At 44.9% G+C, this 19,305-nt stretch overlaps 1 protein-coding gene across 2 annotated transcripts in view; it reads left to right on the top strand.

Annotated features, from left to right (window-relative positions):
- The window catches only part of ZNF541 (zinc finger protein 541), a 43,651-nt gene that overhangs the window by 18,892 nt on the left and 5,454 nt on the right, over positions 1-19,305 (top strand). For both annotated transcript variants that reach the window (XM_064293916.1, XM_064293915.1), the window contains 6 exons: positions 885-1,209; positions 9,831-9,894; positions 11,099-11,241; positions 12,367-12,470; positions 15,156-15,231; positions 16,024-16,112. In XM_064293916.1, coding sequence (XP_064149986.1) covers positions 885-1,209; positions 9,831-9,894; positions 11,099-11,241; positions 12,367-12,470; positions 15,156-15,231; positions 16,024-16,112 — 801 coding nt within the window. The remainder of the gene's footprint in view (positions 1-884; positions 1,210-9,830; positions 9,895-11,098; positions 11,242-12,366; positions 12,471-15,155; positions 15,232-16,023; positions 16,113-19,305) is intronic.

Raw genomic sequence — 19,305 nt, 5'->3', positions numbered from 1 at the left:
AAGAACCCAAAGCAAACACCAACAAAAGTCCTGACTCTAGAAGGTGGTGTACTCATTCATTCATTCATTTGACATTCACTGAGTCTCCTCTGTGCCCAGGCCTGTGTTAGGCAGTGTTGGGGACACAGCCATGACCATGACAGCCTGGTCCTGCCCTCTTGGGGTTCCCAGTTGAGTGGGGAGAGTTGGACGGAGTCAGAGGGGCGCCTAACCCAGCCTGAAGAAGTCAGGGAGGGCTTCCTGGAGGAGGGGACATTGGAGCTGCGACCTGGAGGATGAAGAGGTAGGAGGCTGGCAGAGGGGAGGGGAGATTGTTCAGAGGTGAGCAAGAGCACTGCAGGTTCAAGGGATGGGTCTTTTGGGACTTGTCTCTTCAACCCTTACTGGAGGACCCCCTGCCCCCGGAGAGGATCGTGCTGAGCTTGGGGACAGGGTGTGTGGACCTGAAGTTTACCTGAGTCCATGATTGAACCCCGTCATTTGTCTCACAGGAGTTGTTGTCGTTTTGTTGCTTCCACTGCATCCCTGGTCCCCACTCCTTATATGCTGGTCATTGTAACAACCGTTACTGTCCTCTCACAGTTCCAGAATCCTCCGAGTTGGGGCCCCTCCTAGGGGCATGGGTGTATGTGCAGGCTGCAGCCTCAGATGTCCCCAGGCACAGAGTCCCTGGCTTGCCTCTGGCTTGGCGGCCCTGGACAGTGCGCTGCAGGCCCTCCTCAGCATCCTTGCCACAGGCTTCCAGTAGACAGGCTTGGTGTGTGGGTCAGATTTCTTGTCTCTGTGGTCAGATCCCCTCACCCTTCTGGTGCCATTGCCAAGACTGAGCAGTGCGGTGGGTGGCCGTGTGACCACCTGCGATTCCGAACACTCTTCTTCTCCAGGGACAAGAGAAAGATGAGGAAGAGAGAGACAGCAAGGAGAGCAGCCAACACAGAAAGCGGAAGAAGCGCCCCCAGCCCAAGGCACTCTTCATCCCTCCTCCACCATCCACATTTGGGGAGCCAGGCTCTGGAGGGTACCACCAGAGCTGCCTACGGTCCCCCGTGTTCCTGGTGGACCAGCTCCTGAAGGGCTTGTTCCAGTGCTCCCCCTACACACCGCCCCCGATGCTCAGCCCCATCCGGGAGGGCTCGGGGCTGTACTTCAACACCCTCTGTTCCAGGGCCACGCAGGCCGGCCCCGACAAGCTTTTCAGCACTGTGCTTGGTGAGTGAGGCTGACCCCTCTCTGGATACATCACGTGGTAGGTCTCCTGGGCACCAGATCCCTCTCCCCTGTAGCATTTGGTCCAGCGATGCTCTCTTACCTGTAGATGTGCCTGGTCTGAGGGTCTTGTTGCTGTTCAGAAGTATCCCAGGACAGTTCCGGACCAGCTGTCTTGTAGGTGCTTAGAGTTTTACAGCCAGAAAGAAAACATAGAGGCCATTTTTAGCCTGACCACTCTTCTGCCCATCTCTGATGTTTCAGAGAGCTTTTTTGAAATATAATTCATGTACCATGCAAGTCACCCACTTAAAGTGTACAATTCAATGCTTGTTTAGGATATTCACAGGGTTGTACACCCATCACCACAATCTAACGTTAGAGCAATTTGATCACTCCAAAAAGTAGCACCACACTTATTAGTGGACACCCCTCCATCCTTCCATATCCCCAGCCCCTGGCAGCATTGAATCTGCTTTTTGTATCTATAGATTTACCTATTCTAGACATTTCATATCAGTGGAATCAGACAATATGTGGCCTTTTGTGTCTGACTTCTTTCATTCAGCATCATGTTTTCTAGGTTCATTCATGCTGTAGCATGTATCAGTACTTCATTCCTTTCTGTGGCTGAATAAAAGGATGCTTTAGCTGTGTCTCCTAAGTTTTAGCATGCTGTATTTCTTTTTTTCTCAAAGTGTTTTTTCTTTGATGCATTGATTATTTAGGAGTATGTTGTTTAATTTCCACATATTAGTGGATTTTCTAAATTTCCTTCTGTTATTGATTTCTAATTTAATTCCAGTGTGGTCACAGAACTGACTTTTGTATTATTCAGATCCCTTTAAATTTATTGGGGTGTGTTTTATGGCCAAGGAGCCCTGGTGGTGCGGTGGTTAGAATGATCGACTGCTAATTGAAAGGTCAGCAGTTCGAAATCACCAGTGGCTCCGTGGGAGAGAGCTGTGGCAATCTGCTTCTGTAGAGATGAACAGCCTTGGAAACCCTATGGGAAACCCTATGAATCAGAATTCACTGAATAGCAGTGGGTTTGGTTTTGGGTGAGTTATGGCCTAGGACAATATAGTCTGTCCTGGAGAATGTTCCGTGTGCACTCAAGAAGAAAGTATATTCTACTGACGTTGAGGGCAATATTCTATCAATGTCTGTTAGATCCCATTGGTTTTATAGTGTCGCTTAGGTCTTCTGTTTCTTGGTTGATCTTCTGCCTAGTTATTCTTTCCATTATTGAAGATATTGAAATTTCCAACTATTACTGCCAGTTGTCTATTTTACCCTCCAATTTTGTCAGTTTTTGCTTCATGTATTTTGAGACTTTGTTGTTAGATGCATATGTAATTGTTATATATACCTAATGACCTAACCTCTCTATCAGTATGATGTTTCTTTTCATCTGTAGTAATATTTTGTTTTAAAATCTAATTTGTCTGATATTAGTATAGCCACTTCAGTGCTTTTCTGATTGTTGTTTGCATGATACGTCTTTTCCCATTCTTTTATGTTCAACCTGTATGTATCTTTGAATCTAAATTGTCTCCTATAGACAGCATTAGTTGGATCTTTTTTTTTTGTTTTCTTTTAACCCAATCTGACAGTCACTGGCTTTTGATTGGATTGTGTAATCAATTTATATTTAGTTTTGTTATTGATATGGTTGGCTTTACAGCTGCCATTTTGCTTTTTGTTTTCTTTGTCTCATGTCTTTTTTTTTTTTTTTACTATGTCCCTCTTTTACTGCTTTCTTTTGCATTAAGTGATTTATTTTCTAGTGAAACATTTTAATTCCTTTAATGATCTTTTCACTGTTTTTTAAGTCATCTTCTTAGTGCTTGGAAACCCTGGTGGCGTAGTGGTTAAGTGCTATGGCTGCTAACCAAGAGGTCGGCAGTTCAAATCCGCCAGGTGCTCCTTGGAAACTCTACGGGGCAGTTGTACTCCGTCCTGTAGGGTTGCTATGAGTTGGAACTGACTCGATGGCAGTGGGTTTGGTCTTAGTGGTTGCTCTAGGATTAACAGTATATATCTTTAAAATGTACTTTAGATGCATACTAACTTAATTACAGTGAGATATAAAAACATTATGCAGCCACCACCTGTCAGTGGAGGTTTGCAGGTTGCTGTGATACTGAACAGGTTTTAGCAGAGCTTCTAGACTAAGACACTAGGAAGAAAGGCCTGGTGATCTACTTCCAAAAAATCAGCCAGTGAAAACCCTTTGCATCACCACGGTCCAATCCTGTTGTGCATGGGGTTTCCATGAGTTGGGGGCCAACTGAATGGCAGCTAACAACAATGAAACAATATGCCTGTATAGCTTTATTCTCTCTCTTTACCCCTTTTAAAAAAAAATTTTACTGTGCTTTAGGTGAAAGTTTACAGGGCAAATTAGTTTCTCATTCAAAAATTTATACATGAATTGTTTTGTGACATTGGTTGCAGTCCCCACAATGTGTTGGCACACTCTCTCTTTCTACGCTTGGTTCCCTGTGTCCAGTCATCCAGTTTTCCTGTCCCTTGCTGCCTTCTCCTCTTTGCTTTTGGGCGGGGCAGGTGTTGCCCATTTGGTCTTGTATACTTGATCTAACCAAGAAGCATGTTCCTCACGTGTGTTAGTTTGTTTTCTAGGCCTGTCTACTCTTTGGCTGAAAGGTGGGCTTTGGAGTGGCTTCAGTTCTGAGTTAGCAGGGTGTCAGGGGGCCATAGTCTCAGGGGTTCCTCCAGTCTCTCTCAGACCAGTAAGTCTGGTCTTTTTTTGTCAATTTGAATTTTGTTCTACAGTTCTCTCCTCCTCTTTTCGGGGCCCTCTATTGTGATCTCTGTCAGAGTGGTTGGTGGTGGTAGCTGGGCACCATCTAGTTCTAGGCTCAAGCTGGTGGAGGCTGTGGTTCATGTGCTCCATTAATCCTTTGGAGTGATATTTTCCTTGTGTGTTTGGTTTTCTGTATTCTCCTTTGCTCTGAACGAGATGGGACCAATAGATGTATCTTAGATGGCAGCCCACAAGCTTTTAAGACTCTAGATACTTACTCACCAAAGTAGGATGTAAAACATTTTCTTTATGAGCTGTTATGCCAGTTGACCTAGCTGTCCCCCAAGACAATGGTCCCCAGCCTTCAGCTCCAGTAACTCAGTCCCTCAAGGTGTTTGGATGTGCCTAGGAAGCTATTATGACTTTGCCTTGGTCAAGTTGTGCTGACTTCGCCTATATTGTATGTTGTCTTTCCCTTTACCAAAGTTAAGACTTGTCTACTATCTAGTGTTTTTCCCTCCTTACCCCTCCCCACCCTTGTAACCATCAAAGATTGTTTCTTTATGTGTGTAAACCTTTGAGTTTTTGTAATAGTGGTCTCATACAATATTTGTCCTTTTGTGATTGACTTATTTCACTCAGACTAATGTCCTCCACATTCATCCATTTTGTGAGATGTTTTGCACATTTGTTATTGTTCTTAATCGTTTCATAGTATTTTTTTTTTTTTTATGTACCATAATTTGTTTATCCATTCATCTGTTGATGGACTTTTAGGTTGTTTCCATCTTTTTGCTTTTGTAAATAATGCTGTAATGAATATGAGTGTGCATATATGTCTACTCATGTGAGGGCCCTTATTTCTGTAGGATCTATTCCCAGGAGTGGGACTGCTGGATTGTATGGTACTTCTATTTCTAGCTTTTTAAGGAGGCGCTGTGTTGTCTTCCGTAGTGGTTCTCTTCCCTTTGTGGTGTTATTATTTTTATACACATTGCATCTGTATGTACTAGAAACCTCACACTACATTGTGACAGTGGCTGTTGTTGTTGTTAGGTGCCGTTGTTAGATTTCCACTCGGAGTGACCCTGTGTGACAGTAGAACTGCTCCATGGGGTTTTCAGGGTCGTAATCTTTACGGGAACAGATTGCCAGTCTTTCTCTCATGGACTCGGTGGGTAGGTTTGAACCACAAACCTTTGGTTAGCAACTGAGTGCTTAACTGTCATGCAGCCAGAGCTCCTTGTCGTAATTATTACTTTATGTCATTTTAAAAAGCCAGTAAAGGAAAAGTAGGCATATATTTATGTTGTTACTGTTGTTGTCTGCTGTCAATTCTGACTCATATATTTATAGTTTGTTATATCTACCTTCTTATTTATCATTTTTGATACTCTTCATTTGTTCCTGTGGATTCAAGTTACCATCTGGTGTCATTTCTTTACTCCAGTACAGGTTTGTTTCCGTTTGCCTCTTTTGTTTTGTTACTGTCAAATATATTACACTTTTATATTTTGGAGGTCCATAATATGTACTATTTTATGCAGTTAATTTTAAATAATTTAAGAGAATGAAGGGCAGAAAGTGTAATTATGCTGCCTTTTGTAATTGTCTACATAATTTTATTTGCCACTGCTCTCTCTTTTTTTTTCCATGTGGATTCAAATTACTGTCTGGTATCACTTGCTTTCATCCTAGAGAACTTTTTTTTTTTTAGCATTTTTTAAAATTAGCTTTATTGAGATGTAACTCATAGGCTGTACGATTCACCCCTTTAAAGTGTACAATTCTATGGTTTTTAGTATGTTCACAGAGTTGTACAACCTCCACCACCACAATCAGTTTTAGTACATTTTCATCACCCCAAAAGAAAATCCTATACTCGTTAGCAGTCACTCATTCCTGCCTTTTCGTGCCCTAGGTAACCAACCACTAATCTACTTTCTGTTTCTGTGGATTTGCCTATTCTGAACATTTTGTAAAAATGGAGTCATAGAATATGTGGTCCTTTGTGACTGGTTTCTTTCACTTAGCATAATGTTTTCAAGGTTCATCCATGTTATAGCTTATATCAGTACTTCATTCCATTTTATTGCCAAAAAATTTTGCATCTTTGTTTCTTGTAAGGCAAGTCTGCTAACAATAAATTCCCTAAAATTTTCTTTTTCTGGGAATGTCTTATTTCAGCTTCATTTTTGAAAGATAGTTTGTTGAGTATAAAATTCTTGGTTGACAGTTTTTACTTGCATCTCTTTGAATATCCCACTGCCTTCTGACTGCCGTTGTTTCTGTTGAGAAGTCAGCTGTTCATCTTGTTGGCATTCCCTTATACGTGATGAGTCCTTACTTACTTTCAAGATTGTTTTCTGTGTGTATACCTATTCTTGACTTTTTATAAAAGTGAGGCCATACAGGATTTGTCCTTTTGTGATTGACTTATTTCATTCAGCATAATGTCCTCCAGATTGATGCATGTTACGAGATGTTTTGCAGTCTCATCATTGTTCTTTATAGTTGCGCAGTATTCCATTGTATGTATGTACCTTGATTTGTTCATCCATTCTTCTGTTGATGGGCACTTAGGTTGTTTCCATCTTTTTGCTGTTGTATGAATGATGCTTCAGTGAACGTGGGTGGGCCTGTGTCTGTTTGTGTCACAGCTCTTATATCTCCAGGGTGTATACTGAAGAGTGGGATTGATGAATCATAAGGTATTTCTGTTTCTGTAATGAGGAAGCCCCATACTGTTTTCCGTAGTGGTTATACCATTTTACAACCCCACCAGCAGTGTGTAAGAGTTCCAATCTCCCCACAACCTCACCAGCATTTGTTGTTTTCTGCTTTTTTGATCAGTGCCATTTTGTGGAGGTGAAATAAGTTATCTCATTGTAGTTTTGATTTACATCTCTCTAAGGGCTAATTGGAAAACCTGGTGGCATAGTGGTTTAGAGCTATGGCTGTTAACCTAAAGGTTGGCAGTTTGAATCCACCAGGCACGCCTTGGAAACCATATGGAGCAGTTCTGCCCTGTACTACAGGGTTGTTATGAATTGGAATTGACTCAACGGCAATGGATTTTTTTTTTAATAATTTTTATTGTGCTTCAAGTTTACAAATCAAGTCAGTCTCTCACACAAAAACCCATACATGCCTTGTTAAGAAAAAAAGAAAAATTTTTTTTTCCTTGTTACACACTCCCAATTACTCTCCCCCTAATGAGACAGTGTACTCTCTCCCTCCGCTCTCTCTTTTCGTGTCCATTTCTCCAGCTTCTAACCCCCTCCACCCTCTCATCTCCCCTCCAGGCAGGAGATGCCAACATAGGGATTTTTTTTTTTAATGGCTAATAATTGTGAGCATCTCTTCATGTGTTTCTTAGCTGCCTGAATGTCCCCTTTGGTGAAGTGTCTGTTCATGTCCTCGGCCTATTTTTTGATTGAATTGTCTTTTTGTTGTTGAAGTATTCTATATATTTTAGAGATTAGATCCTTGTCAGATATGTTGTTGCCAAAGATTTTTTCCCAGTCTGTATGTTCTCTTTTTACTTTTTTGATAAAGTTTTTTGACGAGCATAATATTTAATTTTAATTTTTGAAAAATTTTTAGCCATTATTTCTTCAAATATTTTTTCTATCACTTTCTCCTCTCCTTCTGATTTCACCTTACATGTATGTTGGTGTGCTTGAAGGTGTCCCATATTTTCCCAAGGTTCTGTTTATTTTTCTTCATTCATTTTTCTCTCTGTTCTTCAAATTGTATAATCTCTATAGGTATATCTTTATGTTTGCAGATTATTTCTTCTGCAAGCTTACATCTGCTCTTGAGCCCCTCTAGTGAATTTTTCATTTTGGCTATTATATATTTTAACTGTAGATTTTCTTTCTGGTACTTTTTTATAATTTCTGTCTTTGTATTGATATTCTCTATTTCATGAGACATTGTCATCATACCTCACTTTACTCCATTAAGCATGGTTTCCTAACATTTGTATAATAGCTGCTTTGAAGTCTTTGTTAAGTCTAACATCCGGGCCCCTTCAAAGGCATTTTCTATTGCTTCCATTTTTTTTTTCTTTGTGTAAGGGTCACATTTTCCTATTTCTTTTCATAGCTCATATATTTTTATTGTAAACTAGGCATTTTAGATAATATATTTTAGCAGTTTTGAATATTGATCTCCCTTCCCTGAGAGTTTTCTTGGTCTTTTGTGTCTTTGTTTATTACCTTGGCTGAACTAATCCCGCAAGGTCTATTTCCCCCATGGTGTACATCCTCCGATATTCATGCTCAGATTTCCCTGCTTCTTTTTGTCTTTTAGCTTGGCTCCTAGGGTATGCCCCTGGGTAAGCATAAACATTTTATAGTTCTAAGGTTGTACTTGAGTCTCCTTGGCCAGTCGGATTTTTACTCTTTGTCATTGAATGTATGTGTGGCTTGGAGGCTGCTATCACAGGTCAGGGGTGTTATGTTTTTGCCCCATATTCAGCTAGGCACTAGCATCTTGGAGGTGGCTTCTCTCCTCAGTAGAGCCTTAGACATGCACTTAGTACTCCAGGCTGCCAAAGAAGAGTGTGATTTTATTGTTAAGCCTGGTTTCCTAGAAATTGTAGCTGGCTTGAGTAGCTTATTGTGCATTCACTTTTTGGCCAGAGGTCATGTTTAAGCCTCTGCGCCAGCAAGGCTTCCACCCAGTTTGATAATCTGTGTGCAGTTTGGGGGAAGCATTTTCATCTGCCTTGCGTCCTGCTCCGATGGCTCCTGAGTAGCGCAGGCCAGCGCATGCGCCCAGCCTTCCTGACCCCCAGGTCTGACTGTGGCCCCAGGAGGGCACTTCTTGGCTGCCGCTTTCCCTGGTTCTCCATTAAACTTCTGGCTGCTCTGCCGTTTTGCGGTATCATGGAGCTACCAGCTTCCTCTTAATTGTGCTCTACCAGGATCTCCATTGTTTACAACAGTGCCCTTTGACGTGGAGTTCACCATACTCTGTACCAAATAAAGCCAGTTGCTTCAGCCATAGCTGTGAAGCTCTTCATCCTTGTGACCTACTTTCCCCTGAATAGAGTCGTACACCACTGCACTGGAGCTGGGGGCAGGGGCTTTTCCCAGAGTGGCTCCTCCCTCCCTCTGTGAGTGGGTACTGGGTCGGGGTGGTAGCCCCTGGTCCTCTTAGTTTGCCCCTTTCTTCAGGGAACCTCCACCCTGTGAGTGAGCTTGGACAGGGACAACTGGGGTCCTAGTATTCTTGGCCGTTCATGCCTGGGGTAGATCTTCCACCATAAGAGTGGGAGCTGGGTCGGCAAAAAAAGTCCTCAAGTCCTCTAAGCCACGTGTGCTTGGGCTAGAGCTTTTGCAGTATGAGGCTGGGGAGTGAGAAGCACCACCAGCAGCCTGCTCTTCCTGCGGTGAAGCCATAATTCCAGCCTGGGAGCTGGGGAGACATAGCCCCATTTCTTTGGCCACACATAGCTGAGGTAGAGCCCTCAGGGTAGAACTTCTGTGATGTGGAGCTGAGGGTAAGAGAGCAGGTCCTGGCTCAAAAGCCACAGACTCTCGCTGTTCTTACTGGGATTCAGTTGACGCTCTTGAATGAGTGTTTCTCCATTTGCTATGTACCCTTAGGGGAATTTCCAGAGACTTGAAATTATTATTTTTTTATCCTGTTCGCCAGTTCAGTTGTTTTGGTGGGAAGAGGGCCCGCAGAGCTCCCTACTCCGGCATTTTAAAAGCCCCACCCTTCCCTATTGCATGCAGTTTTAAAGAGCCTGCTGTCCTCTGTGTCCCCTAATGCAGGCAGAGGGGGCCTGTGGATCCTTACGAGCCAGCCTCCTTGAGGCTTTTCCTTGGATGTTTTCTAGATCCAGTGGATGGTTCTTTTGGCATCTGTGTGGTGAAGGACGACACCAAGATCAGCATTGAACCGTGAGTGGAGCAGACTTAGAGCCTGAGGGTCCTCCCCAAAGTGGGGTGATTTCACCCCATTTGGATTCCAGTGTCAGTTTTCACAAGGTCCCCTTCATCACAGGGGGTCAGGTCCAGCAACAGAGCCATCCTAGCAGGGAAGCAGGGGATTTCTCCCGGGTACATTCAGGGAGTTCCCCCAGTATTTCTTCTGTCCAGATATACCACGGTTGGGCTCATGGGGGCAGAATGCCCCAGACCCTGGGGTTCTAACAGAATTGGTGATGGCTCAGTGCAAGACTAGCAAGCACCCATAGGAGGTGGCTAGATAGGTGTGGCCCTGGATGTACAAACGTGCCAGATGTTAGCGTGTGCTTTCCGTGTCCTGGGCTGCAAAAGAGATGCCTGAAGAAGTGTCCTTGATCAGGTTTCTGAAATACCTGTGTATGTCTGTTGCCTGTGAGACATGCCTGGAGTGCTGGAGATGCCCCACAGAGGAGGGATGCTGCCCAAGGACAGGCACACAGAGCACCCCATCTTTTTATTTTTAAATGATAGTTGTGTTTTCAGTGAAGGTTCACATAGCAGTTTAGGTTCCCATTCAACAGTTTCTACACAAGTTGTTCAGTGACACTGGCTATATTCTTCACAACGCTGAGCATTCTCGTTATTTCTGTTTCTGGCTGTCCTGCCTCCTACGGTCTGGTTTCCCTGCCCACTTATATTCTTATCTTTGTTTCCAAGTCATTGTTGACCATTTGCTCTCATATAGGTGATTTTCGTAATGAATATCCCGTCATACAGGGTGTTACTCCTTATTTTTTGAGCCAGTCTGTTATTTAGCTACAGGGTGACCTCAGGGGGTAGTTTCAGTTCAAGGTTTGAAGACTATCTCAGGGCAATACCCTCGGGGAGTCCTCCAGTCTCAACTGGTCCAGTAAGTGTGGTTTCTCTGTTTTTTTTTTTTTTTTTTTTTCAGAATCTGGGGTTCTGTTCTACATTCTTCTCCCATTCTGTCAGGTCCAACTGTTGTGGCCCTGATCAGGACGGTTTGTAGTAGTAGCTGGGCACCATTTAGTTCTTCTAGTCTCAGGGTAGATGAAGCTGTGGTTCATGTAGACTATTTGTCCTGTAGACTGGTTTCTTCTTTGAGGGAACACCCAATCTTACCCCGGTCCGAGTCACATTGATGTGTCCTGCATGTCTGTGTGTGGTTGCATTTCAGACACATCAACATAGGAAGCCGGTTTCAGGCTGATATTCCGGAGCTCCAGGAGAGGTCTCTGGCTGTTGCTGATGAACACCTAGCCGCTCTGGTCTGGAAGCCGTGGGGAGACGTGATGACCAACCTGGAAACGCAGGATCGAGGTGGCTGAGGCTCGGGGGTCAGATTTCCACCTCCAGGGAGTTTCTCCTCCCAGTTCTCACCTGGACCAAGAAGTAGTGTCCCCTGTTGGCTGCTAACCTCTTCCCAGTATTGCCTGTCCCATGCAGGGCTCCCTGCCCCTGCTTCTCACTCACAAGGTAGCTGGTCAGTGTCCAGAGCAGGTGACAGGACCACCTTTCTCTTTGTCCTCCTTTTACTCAACCCGCCTCACCTGTGATGTGAGATAGAGCAGGTCAAAGGAGGCCTCCCATCCCTGATGGTGCAAACAGTTAACACACTCAGTTGCTAACTGAAGGGCTGGCAGTTCGAGAAGAAGGGCCTGGCAATCTGCATCTGAAAAATCAGCCCTTGAAAACCCTATGGAGCACAGTTCTACTCTGCCACACATGGCGTATCTGTGCGTCAGGGTCGGCTGGATGGCAGCTGGTTTTTGTTTTTTATAGATGAGAAATACAAGTATGCTGCATGAAACCTGCACAGGTGGAGGAAGGAAAAGGGTGATACAGTGCCAGAGAGTACAAATAGTAAATATGAAATAAGAAGGAGCAAATACAACAGTATATAAATAATAAGCACGAGTGGATTTCATTCGCTTGTTTAAGGACACAGACTTTGAGATTGTATATAAAGTTATTAAAAATTAAATCATGAAATACAGTATGGGGAGTAGACTCAATGTAGGAGGCCCAGACCCACTGCCATTAAGTCGATTCCGACTCACAGCAATCCTACAGGACAGAGTAGAACTGCCCCACAGGGTTTCCAGGTGTGTAATCTTTACAGAAGCTGAGTGCCACATCTTTCTCCCATGGAGCAGCTAGCAGGTTTAACCTCTAGCCTTTCAGTTAGCAGCCGAGCACTTAACCACTGTACCACCAGGGCTCCCCTGTAGGAGTTCCAGGGTGGTGGGTGCAAATGGTTAAAATCAGCCCTTGAAAACCCCATGGAGTACAGTTCTACCCTGTCATGCACAGGGCCACTGTGAGTCGGAATCGACTGGCCGCCATTGGGTTTTCTCTGTGCTCTCTGGTAAGGTTTCTTCCCTTGCTCACACTTGCTCACTCCTTTCTCCCACCTTGCTGGGGCGGCTTGGTCTTCGTGGACAGTGACAGAGCTCTGCAACGTGGCTTGCTCCAGCGTGATGCCAGGAGGGGGCACGAACCTGGAACTTGCGCTGCACTGCCTGCACGAGGCCCAGGGCAACGTCCAGGTGAGGCGGGACGGGGGCTGGCTGGCTTGGAGGAGCCTTGGGGGACTTTCTGCTCTCTGGGGTGGGGCTTCCAGATACAGGCTGTGTGCCATCTGCTTGGGGGCTTACAGCTACCGAAAGCTAAGGTAGGGCCAGCCGTCCTTCTCCCTGGTAGTCTTGGGATTGGCCTGCTCCTTGTGAACTGCAGGAGAAATGCTCAGATATGGGCTCACTTCAGGTAGGCTTGGCAGTTTGATCCCATCAACAGCTCTGTGGGAGAAAAACCTGGCAGTCTGCTCCCATAAAGATTACAGTTTAGAAAACCCTATGAACCGTTCTGCTCTGTCACTTGGGGTTGCTGTGAGTTGGAATCACCTCGAGGGCACCTATCAACAACAAATGATTTTTGATCAGGGCAACAACAATAGCACCAAGGTCTTCAGAAATTTCTCGGAGCCTCTGGGGAAGACGCCCTGGTGGTGCAGTGGTTAAGAACCTGGCTGCTGACCAAAAGGTTGGCAGTTCGAATCTACCAGCCACTTCTTGGAAACCCTATGGGGGCAGCTCTGCTGTGTCCTGTAGGGTCGCAATGAGTCAAATTGACTTGATGACAACGGGTTTGGTTGTTTTTTTTTTTTTTGGTAGACCCAACTCAGGTCCTGCATTCATCTGGTTTGTATATTGAGCCTCTTTTTTTAAATAATATTTTTTTGTGTTTTTGGTGAAAGTTTACACAGCAAATTAGGTTCCCATTTAACAATTTTCTACTCAAATTGTTCAGTGATAATTGGTTACGTTTTTCACAATATGTCAACATTCTCATTATTTCCATTCAGGTTGTTCCTTTTCCAGTTATCTAGTTTCCCTAACCCCCTTACCTTCTTATTATCTTTGCTTTAGAGTAATTGTTGACCGTTTGGTTGCATATAGATGATTTTTTAAAGGAATGCAGGGCTCACGTGTGATATCCTTTATTTTATGAGCCAGTCTGTTATTTAGCTAAAAGGTGACCTCAGGGATAGTTTTGGTTCAAGGTTTAAAGGGTATTTAAGGGCGATAGTCTTGGGAGTCCCCCAGTCTCAACCGGTACAGTAAGTCTGGACTTTTTAAAGAATAATTTGAGCTCTGTTCCACATTTTTCTCTCATTCTATCAGGGTCCGTCTTTTGTGGCCCTGAACAGAACAGTTGGTGGTAGTACTGGACACCACCTGGTTCTTCCGGTCTCAGGGTAGATGACGTTGTGGTTTGTGTAGACTATTTGTCCTATAGACTAGTTTCTTCTCTGAGTATTTGGTTTTCGTCTTTCTCTTTTGCTTCAGAGAAATAGAGACCATTGGTTGTACCTTAGATGGCTGCTCACAAGCTTTTAAGACCCCAGATGCTACTCACCAGACTAGGATGTCGAACATAAGTTTATGAACTACATTATGTCAGCTGACCAAGATGTTCCACAAGACTGTGATCCTAATTCTTCAAACCCAGAAAATCAACCTTTCGAGATGTTTGGTTATGCATGTACACACATACCTGTATGTACACATACATACATTTGTATGCACATACACACACCTATACACGTGTTACATACCTACATATGTAACCATATGTATATTTTTTAGGTGTTGCTGTTTGAACTTTATCCTTTGATTCAAAATCCATGTGTGAAAACATAAATGCCATGGCTCTCCTCACCATTTTTGAGGTTTAGAAAATAAAAGTCTCTGAGTGGTGGGGGGAGGAAAAATCATGTCACCCATGTTACGGACTTGAGAGCCAGTGCCACAGTCCTGTTTTCAATTGAGTTGGGACACAGCGCCTAGCACGTAGGAGGTGCTCAGCAGAGTAATCAACAAGTCTTTATTGGAGAAGTGTGTATGCCGTGAGGAGCCCTGGTGGTGCAGTGGTTAAGCGCTTGGCTGCTAACCAGAAGGTTGGCGGTTTGAACCTACCAGCTGCTCCACAGGAGAAAGATGTGGCGGTCTGCTTCTGTAAAGATTACAGCCTTGGAAACCCTATGGGGCAGCTCTGCTCTGTCCAATAGGATCACTCTGAGTTGGAACTGGTTTGGTTAGGTTTGGTATGTGTGATCTCTAAGGTCATAGGCCCTGGGATCAGGGCCGGCTTCACAGGTGTGCGACATGTACAGTCACACAGGACCCTATGCTCAGCTTACTGTTCTGCTGAAATTCTTAACGTTTGAACAGGGGACCCCATATATTCATTTTGCACTTGGGATTACCTAGCCAGTCCTAACTGGAGTTACACTGGTGAGTGAGATAAAACCCCTGCCCTCATGGGGCTTACATCTTACGAGGGGAGTCAAAACAGGAAAAATGTAAAATAATATATCATTAGATAATGAGCAGTGCTATAAAGAAACTGAAATGGGACAGAGGGCAAGGGTAGTGCTACGCTGATGAGATAAGGACCTTGTACCAGGATGAGTCCATACGCTGTTTCCTTCATTGAAAAAGTCTTGCTTTGAAAAAAAAGTCACCTGGACTCATGGTTAGTGTTGTAGTCGATTTACAGGTAACAGTTTACAGGCTGCTGGCCAGCCAGTGGGCCCCACTTTGAGTAGCCATGGGTTGGGGAATGACTTAGGGAGGGCTTTAAATATTTTTCAAATCAGTGAAAGCGTGAAGACAGTTCTCCTCCTCACCATCCCTCCCTCAGTAAGTCACCTGCAATTTCTTTTGTTCCAGATTGCCCTGGAGATGCTCCTGCTCAGGGGACCCCAGAAGTCGCAGACTCATCCGCTCGCTGACTATCGTTACACAGGTGATTGGAGAAAAGCTGGCAGGACAGTCTGGGCCTAGCTGAGACCCCTGTGAACCAGTCAGCTCCACTGGCATCCTTGGCTTGTGTGCCTCCCGGAGTTCTCCTTGCCCGCCTTTCTGGAAGGGTCTGTTCTCTCCTGGGTGCCCCAGTGGGCACTGTTTTCTTCTGGGTAGATCGCACCTTCCTCCTTTCCCAGCAGGTTCTCCCAAGCACTCCGCACAGTTGGGCTGGAGAGGCCCTTGGCAGGGAGAGGTGGAGGTGGGCCCAGGCTCAGCAGTTGACAACAGCAGCCCTGGATTCAGATGGCCTGGGGCACCCACTTGCCCTTGGCAAGTCCTTAACCTATGGAAGCCTCAGTTGCTGCATCCATAGAGTGGGGATAGTAATGGTCCCTACTTCCTAGGGTTTTCGTGAGGATTGTATGAGGTAAAGGAGTCCCTGGGTGGTGCAAACAGTTAATGTGCTCAGCTGCTAACTGAAAGGTTAGAGTTTTGAGTGCACCCAGAGGCGCCTTGGAAGAAAGGCCTGGCGATCTACTTCTGAAAAAATCAGCCATCAGGAACGCTGTGGAGTACGTTTCTACTCTGACACGCATAGGGTCACCATGAGTTGGAGTCGACTCCACAGCAGCTGGTGGTATGTGATAAAGCAAGTAAAGGGCTCGGCAGGGTGCTGGCCACATAGATGGTGCCCAGTGAACTGCAGCTTTAGAGAGGAGGGTGGTCTGCATTCAGCCACGGCTGTGGCCCAGAAGGAGACGTGTTCCCCTCCCGTGGCTATGTTCTCCGACAGGTTCGGACATCTGGACCCCCATGGAGAAGAGACTGTTTAAGAAGGCGTTCTGTGCCCATAAGAAGGACTTCTTGTTGATACACAAGACGGTAAGGAAGGTGTGGGCTGGTGTAGACACGCCCTCGCCTCACATGGCTGAGATGAGCTGGAGCCGAAGGCCGAAGGCCAGGTCAGGAGGCTGGCCCCCGCGCCCCCTCACCTGCCTGGGCAACACTGTTCATAATTGTAAATGGTATATAATTGTGACAAGCGGTAGTTGTGTACAAATCAGATAGCCCAGAGATGCATTATACGCTCACAACAAAACCCTCCACGTCGCTCCCCAAAGTCTTACTCCTGACTGCCAGCTCTGACTGTGGACTGCTGGCTCGGATACTTACAGGCCTTTCTCTGCCAGTGCAGAACGTACACACGTACACCCAGGCACTTAGACAAGGGGGCGCTCCTACTATTCATAATGTTCTGCTGCCTTTTTTTTTTTATTGTGCTTCATGTGAAAGTTTACAAATTAAGTCAGCCTCTCATACAAAATGTTATATACACCTTGCTATATACTCCTAGCTGCTCTCCCCCTAATGAGACGGCACGCTCCTCTGCACAGTGTATTCCCTGTGTCTGTTCAGCCAGCTCCTGTCCCCCTCTGCCTTCTCATGTCCTGCTGCTTTTTTGCTGCTTTTTTAAAAAAAATTAATATACACAAAAGTACACATAACTGAAGTGTAAGATCGGATGAATTTTGCCATGTGCCTCCACCTGTGAAACCATCACCACCATCAAGACAATGATCATGAGTATCACCCCCACGACCCTTGGTAATTCCTCCCTCCTGCTTCTTCCCTGTTCCCTGGCACCCCCCGGTGTGCTTTCTGTCACCGTAAATTTGTTTGGAGTTTCTGGAGTTGTATATAAATGCAATAATCGTACAGTATGTGTTGTGCTTTGTCTGGCTTCCCTCAGCTGCCAATTCTGAGATCACCCATGTGTCCTGTGTCTTAGTCATCTAGTGCTACTATAACAGAAATACCACAGATGAATGGCTTTAGTGAAGAGAGATTTATTCTCTCATAGTCTAGGAGGCCGAATTCAGGGTACCAGCTCCAGGGGAAGGCTTTCTCTCTCTGCTGGTTCTAGGGGAAGGTCCTTGTCATCAAGAAACTTCTCAGCTCAGGGACCGCAGGTCCAAAGGATGCGCTATTCTCCTGGCTCTTGTTTTTTCGTTGTATAAAATCCCCATGTCTCTCTGCTGGCTTCTTTCTTTTGTATCTCAAAAGAGACTGACATAAGACACAACCTAATTTTGTACGTGGAGACCTGCCTCATTAACATAACTGCCTCTAATCCTGCCTCATTAACATCATAGAGGTAGGACTTACAACACACAGGAAAATCACATCAGATGACAAAATGGTGGACAGCCACATAATACTGGGGATCACGGCCTAGCCAAGTTGACAGAAATTCCTAGGGGACACAATTCAGTCCGTAACACCCATGCAATTGCACGTATCACCAGTTTGTTCCTTTTTATTTCTGAGTGGTTCAGCGCTCGACTGCTAACAGGAAGGTCGGCAGTTGGAACCACAAGCTGCTCCACAGGAGAAAGATGTGGCAGTCTGCTTCTGTAAAAATTTACAGCCTTGGAAACGCTACAGGGCGGTTCTACTCTGTCTGTAGGATCGCTCTGAGTCAGAATAGACTCATTGCAATGGGTTTATTCTACTGTATGGATGTGGCACAGCTTGTAGAAGTAAACACTCACCCGTCGATGGATGTTATGGATTGAATTGTGTTCCCCAAAAATATGTGTTGTGAATCCTAACCTCTGTGCCTGTGTTATAATCCCATTTGGGAATGGGTTGTTTTTGTTATGTTAATGAAACAGGATTAGTGTAGGATGTGTCTTGAGTTAATCTCTTTTGAGATATAAAAAAACAAAAAACTAAACCCCTTGCCGTCGAATCAATTGCGACTCACAGCCACTCTATAGGACAGAGTAGAACTGTCCCATAGTCTCCAGGCAGTGCCTGGTGGATTCAAACTGCTGACCTTTTGGTTAGCAGCTGTAGCTTTTAACCACTGTGCCACCAGGGTTTCCCTTTTGAGATATGGAAGACATTAAACAAGCAAGGGAGAAGCAGAGATGGGGGAAGAGAGATGCCAGGCCACATGAAGATTGTCCAGAAGCTAAAAGAGACAAGGACCTTCCTCCAGAGCTGACAGAGAGAAAGCCTTCCCCTAGAGCTGGCTAGAATTCAGACTTCTAGCCTCCTAAACTGTGAGAAAATACATTTGTTTGTTAAAGCCACCCCCTTGTGGTTTTCCTATTATAGCAACTCTAGATAACTAAGACAGAGTTTAATACAGAGAAGTGGAGATGCTGCTCTAACAGATACCTAAAATGTGGAAGTGGTTTTGGAATGGAGTAATGGGTGGAGGTCTAATAGTAAAAGCCTAGGTTGCCTTAAAGAGGCTGTTGGTAGAGTTGTGTATGTCCGAGGCGATTCTGGTGAGGGCACGGAAGGAAGGGGGGAGAGCTACACAGAAGGTATCTTCTTAGAGAATGCATATGGCGCCACCAATAGAATGTTGCTAAAAATGTGGACGTTAAATGTGCTTCTGGTGAAGCTTTAAAAGAAAATGATAATCATATGATCAAGCAATGAAGGAAGAGCAATACTTTTTATGCCGTGGCAAAGAACTTGTCTGAATTATGTTCAAATGTTTGGTGGAAGAGAGAACCTCTAAGTGAGAAAGTTGGATATTTTGCTGAGGAGATTTCTAAGCCAGATAGGTCTTAAAGGGGCTGCGTAGTTTCTCTTTGCTGCTTATAGTAAAATGCAAGAGGAAGGAGATGGACTTAAAAAATGAACTGTGCAAAATGAAAACAAATCTTAATGATTTGGAAAATTCTGTTGTACAAACTAAGGACATGCGGCCTAGAATGTTCACCAAGGATGTGGCTACACAATCTTTTGTTAAAGAGATTAAGCCTGTGGCTGATAGATCTAATCAGTTACCACAGCAGAAAACCCATTAGCTTAGACTGAAGGGGACAGAGAAATAGTGAAAGGAAAGAACGCTGTCTGCCTCTTGGAATTCTGTAGGCAGGAAACAGACCAAAGGAGCTACATCTGTTGTCCTCCAAGAACTGTTGGAAGGAGCGCGGGAGACGAGCTGCCTAGGTCTCAGAGGGTGGGTCCACAGTCTCTGGGGTCTCAAAGGGTGGGGCCGTGGCCTCCTAGGTTTCAAAGAGCCAGATCTTCACCAGCTCGGTTCCAGAGT

Source organism: Loxodonta africana, chromosome 11, assembly GCF_030014295.1.
Source record: "Loxodonta africana isolate mLoxAfr1 chromosome 11, mLoxAfr1.hap2, whole genome shotgun sequence".
Classification (NCBI taxonomy): domain Eukaryota; kingdom Metazoa; phylum Chordata; class Mammalia; order Proboscidea; family Elephantidae; genus Loxodonta; species Loxodonta africana.
This window is presented reverse-complemented; position numbering and strand designations above follow the sequence as displayed.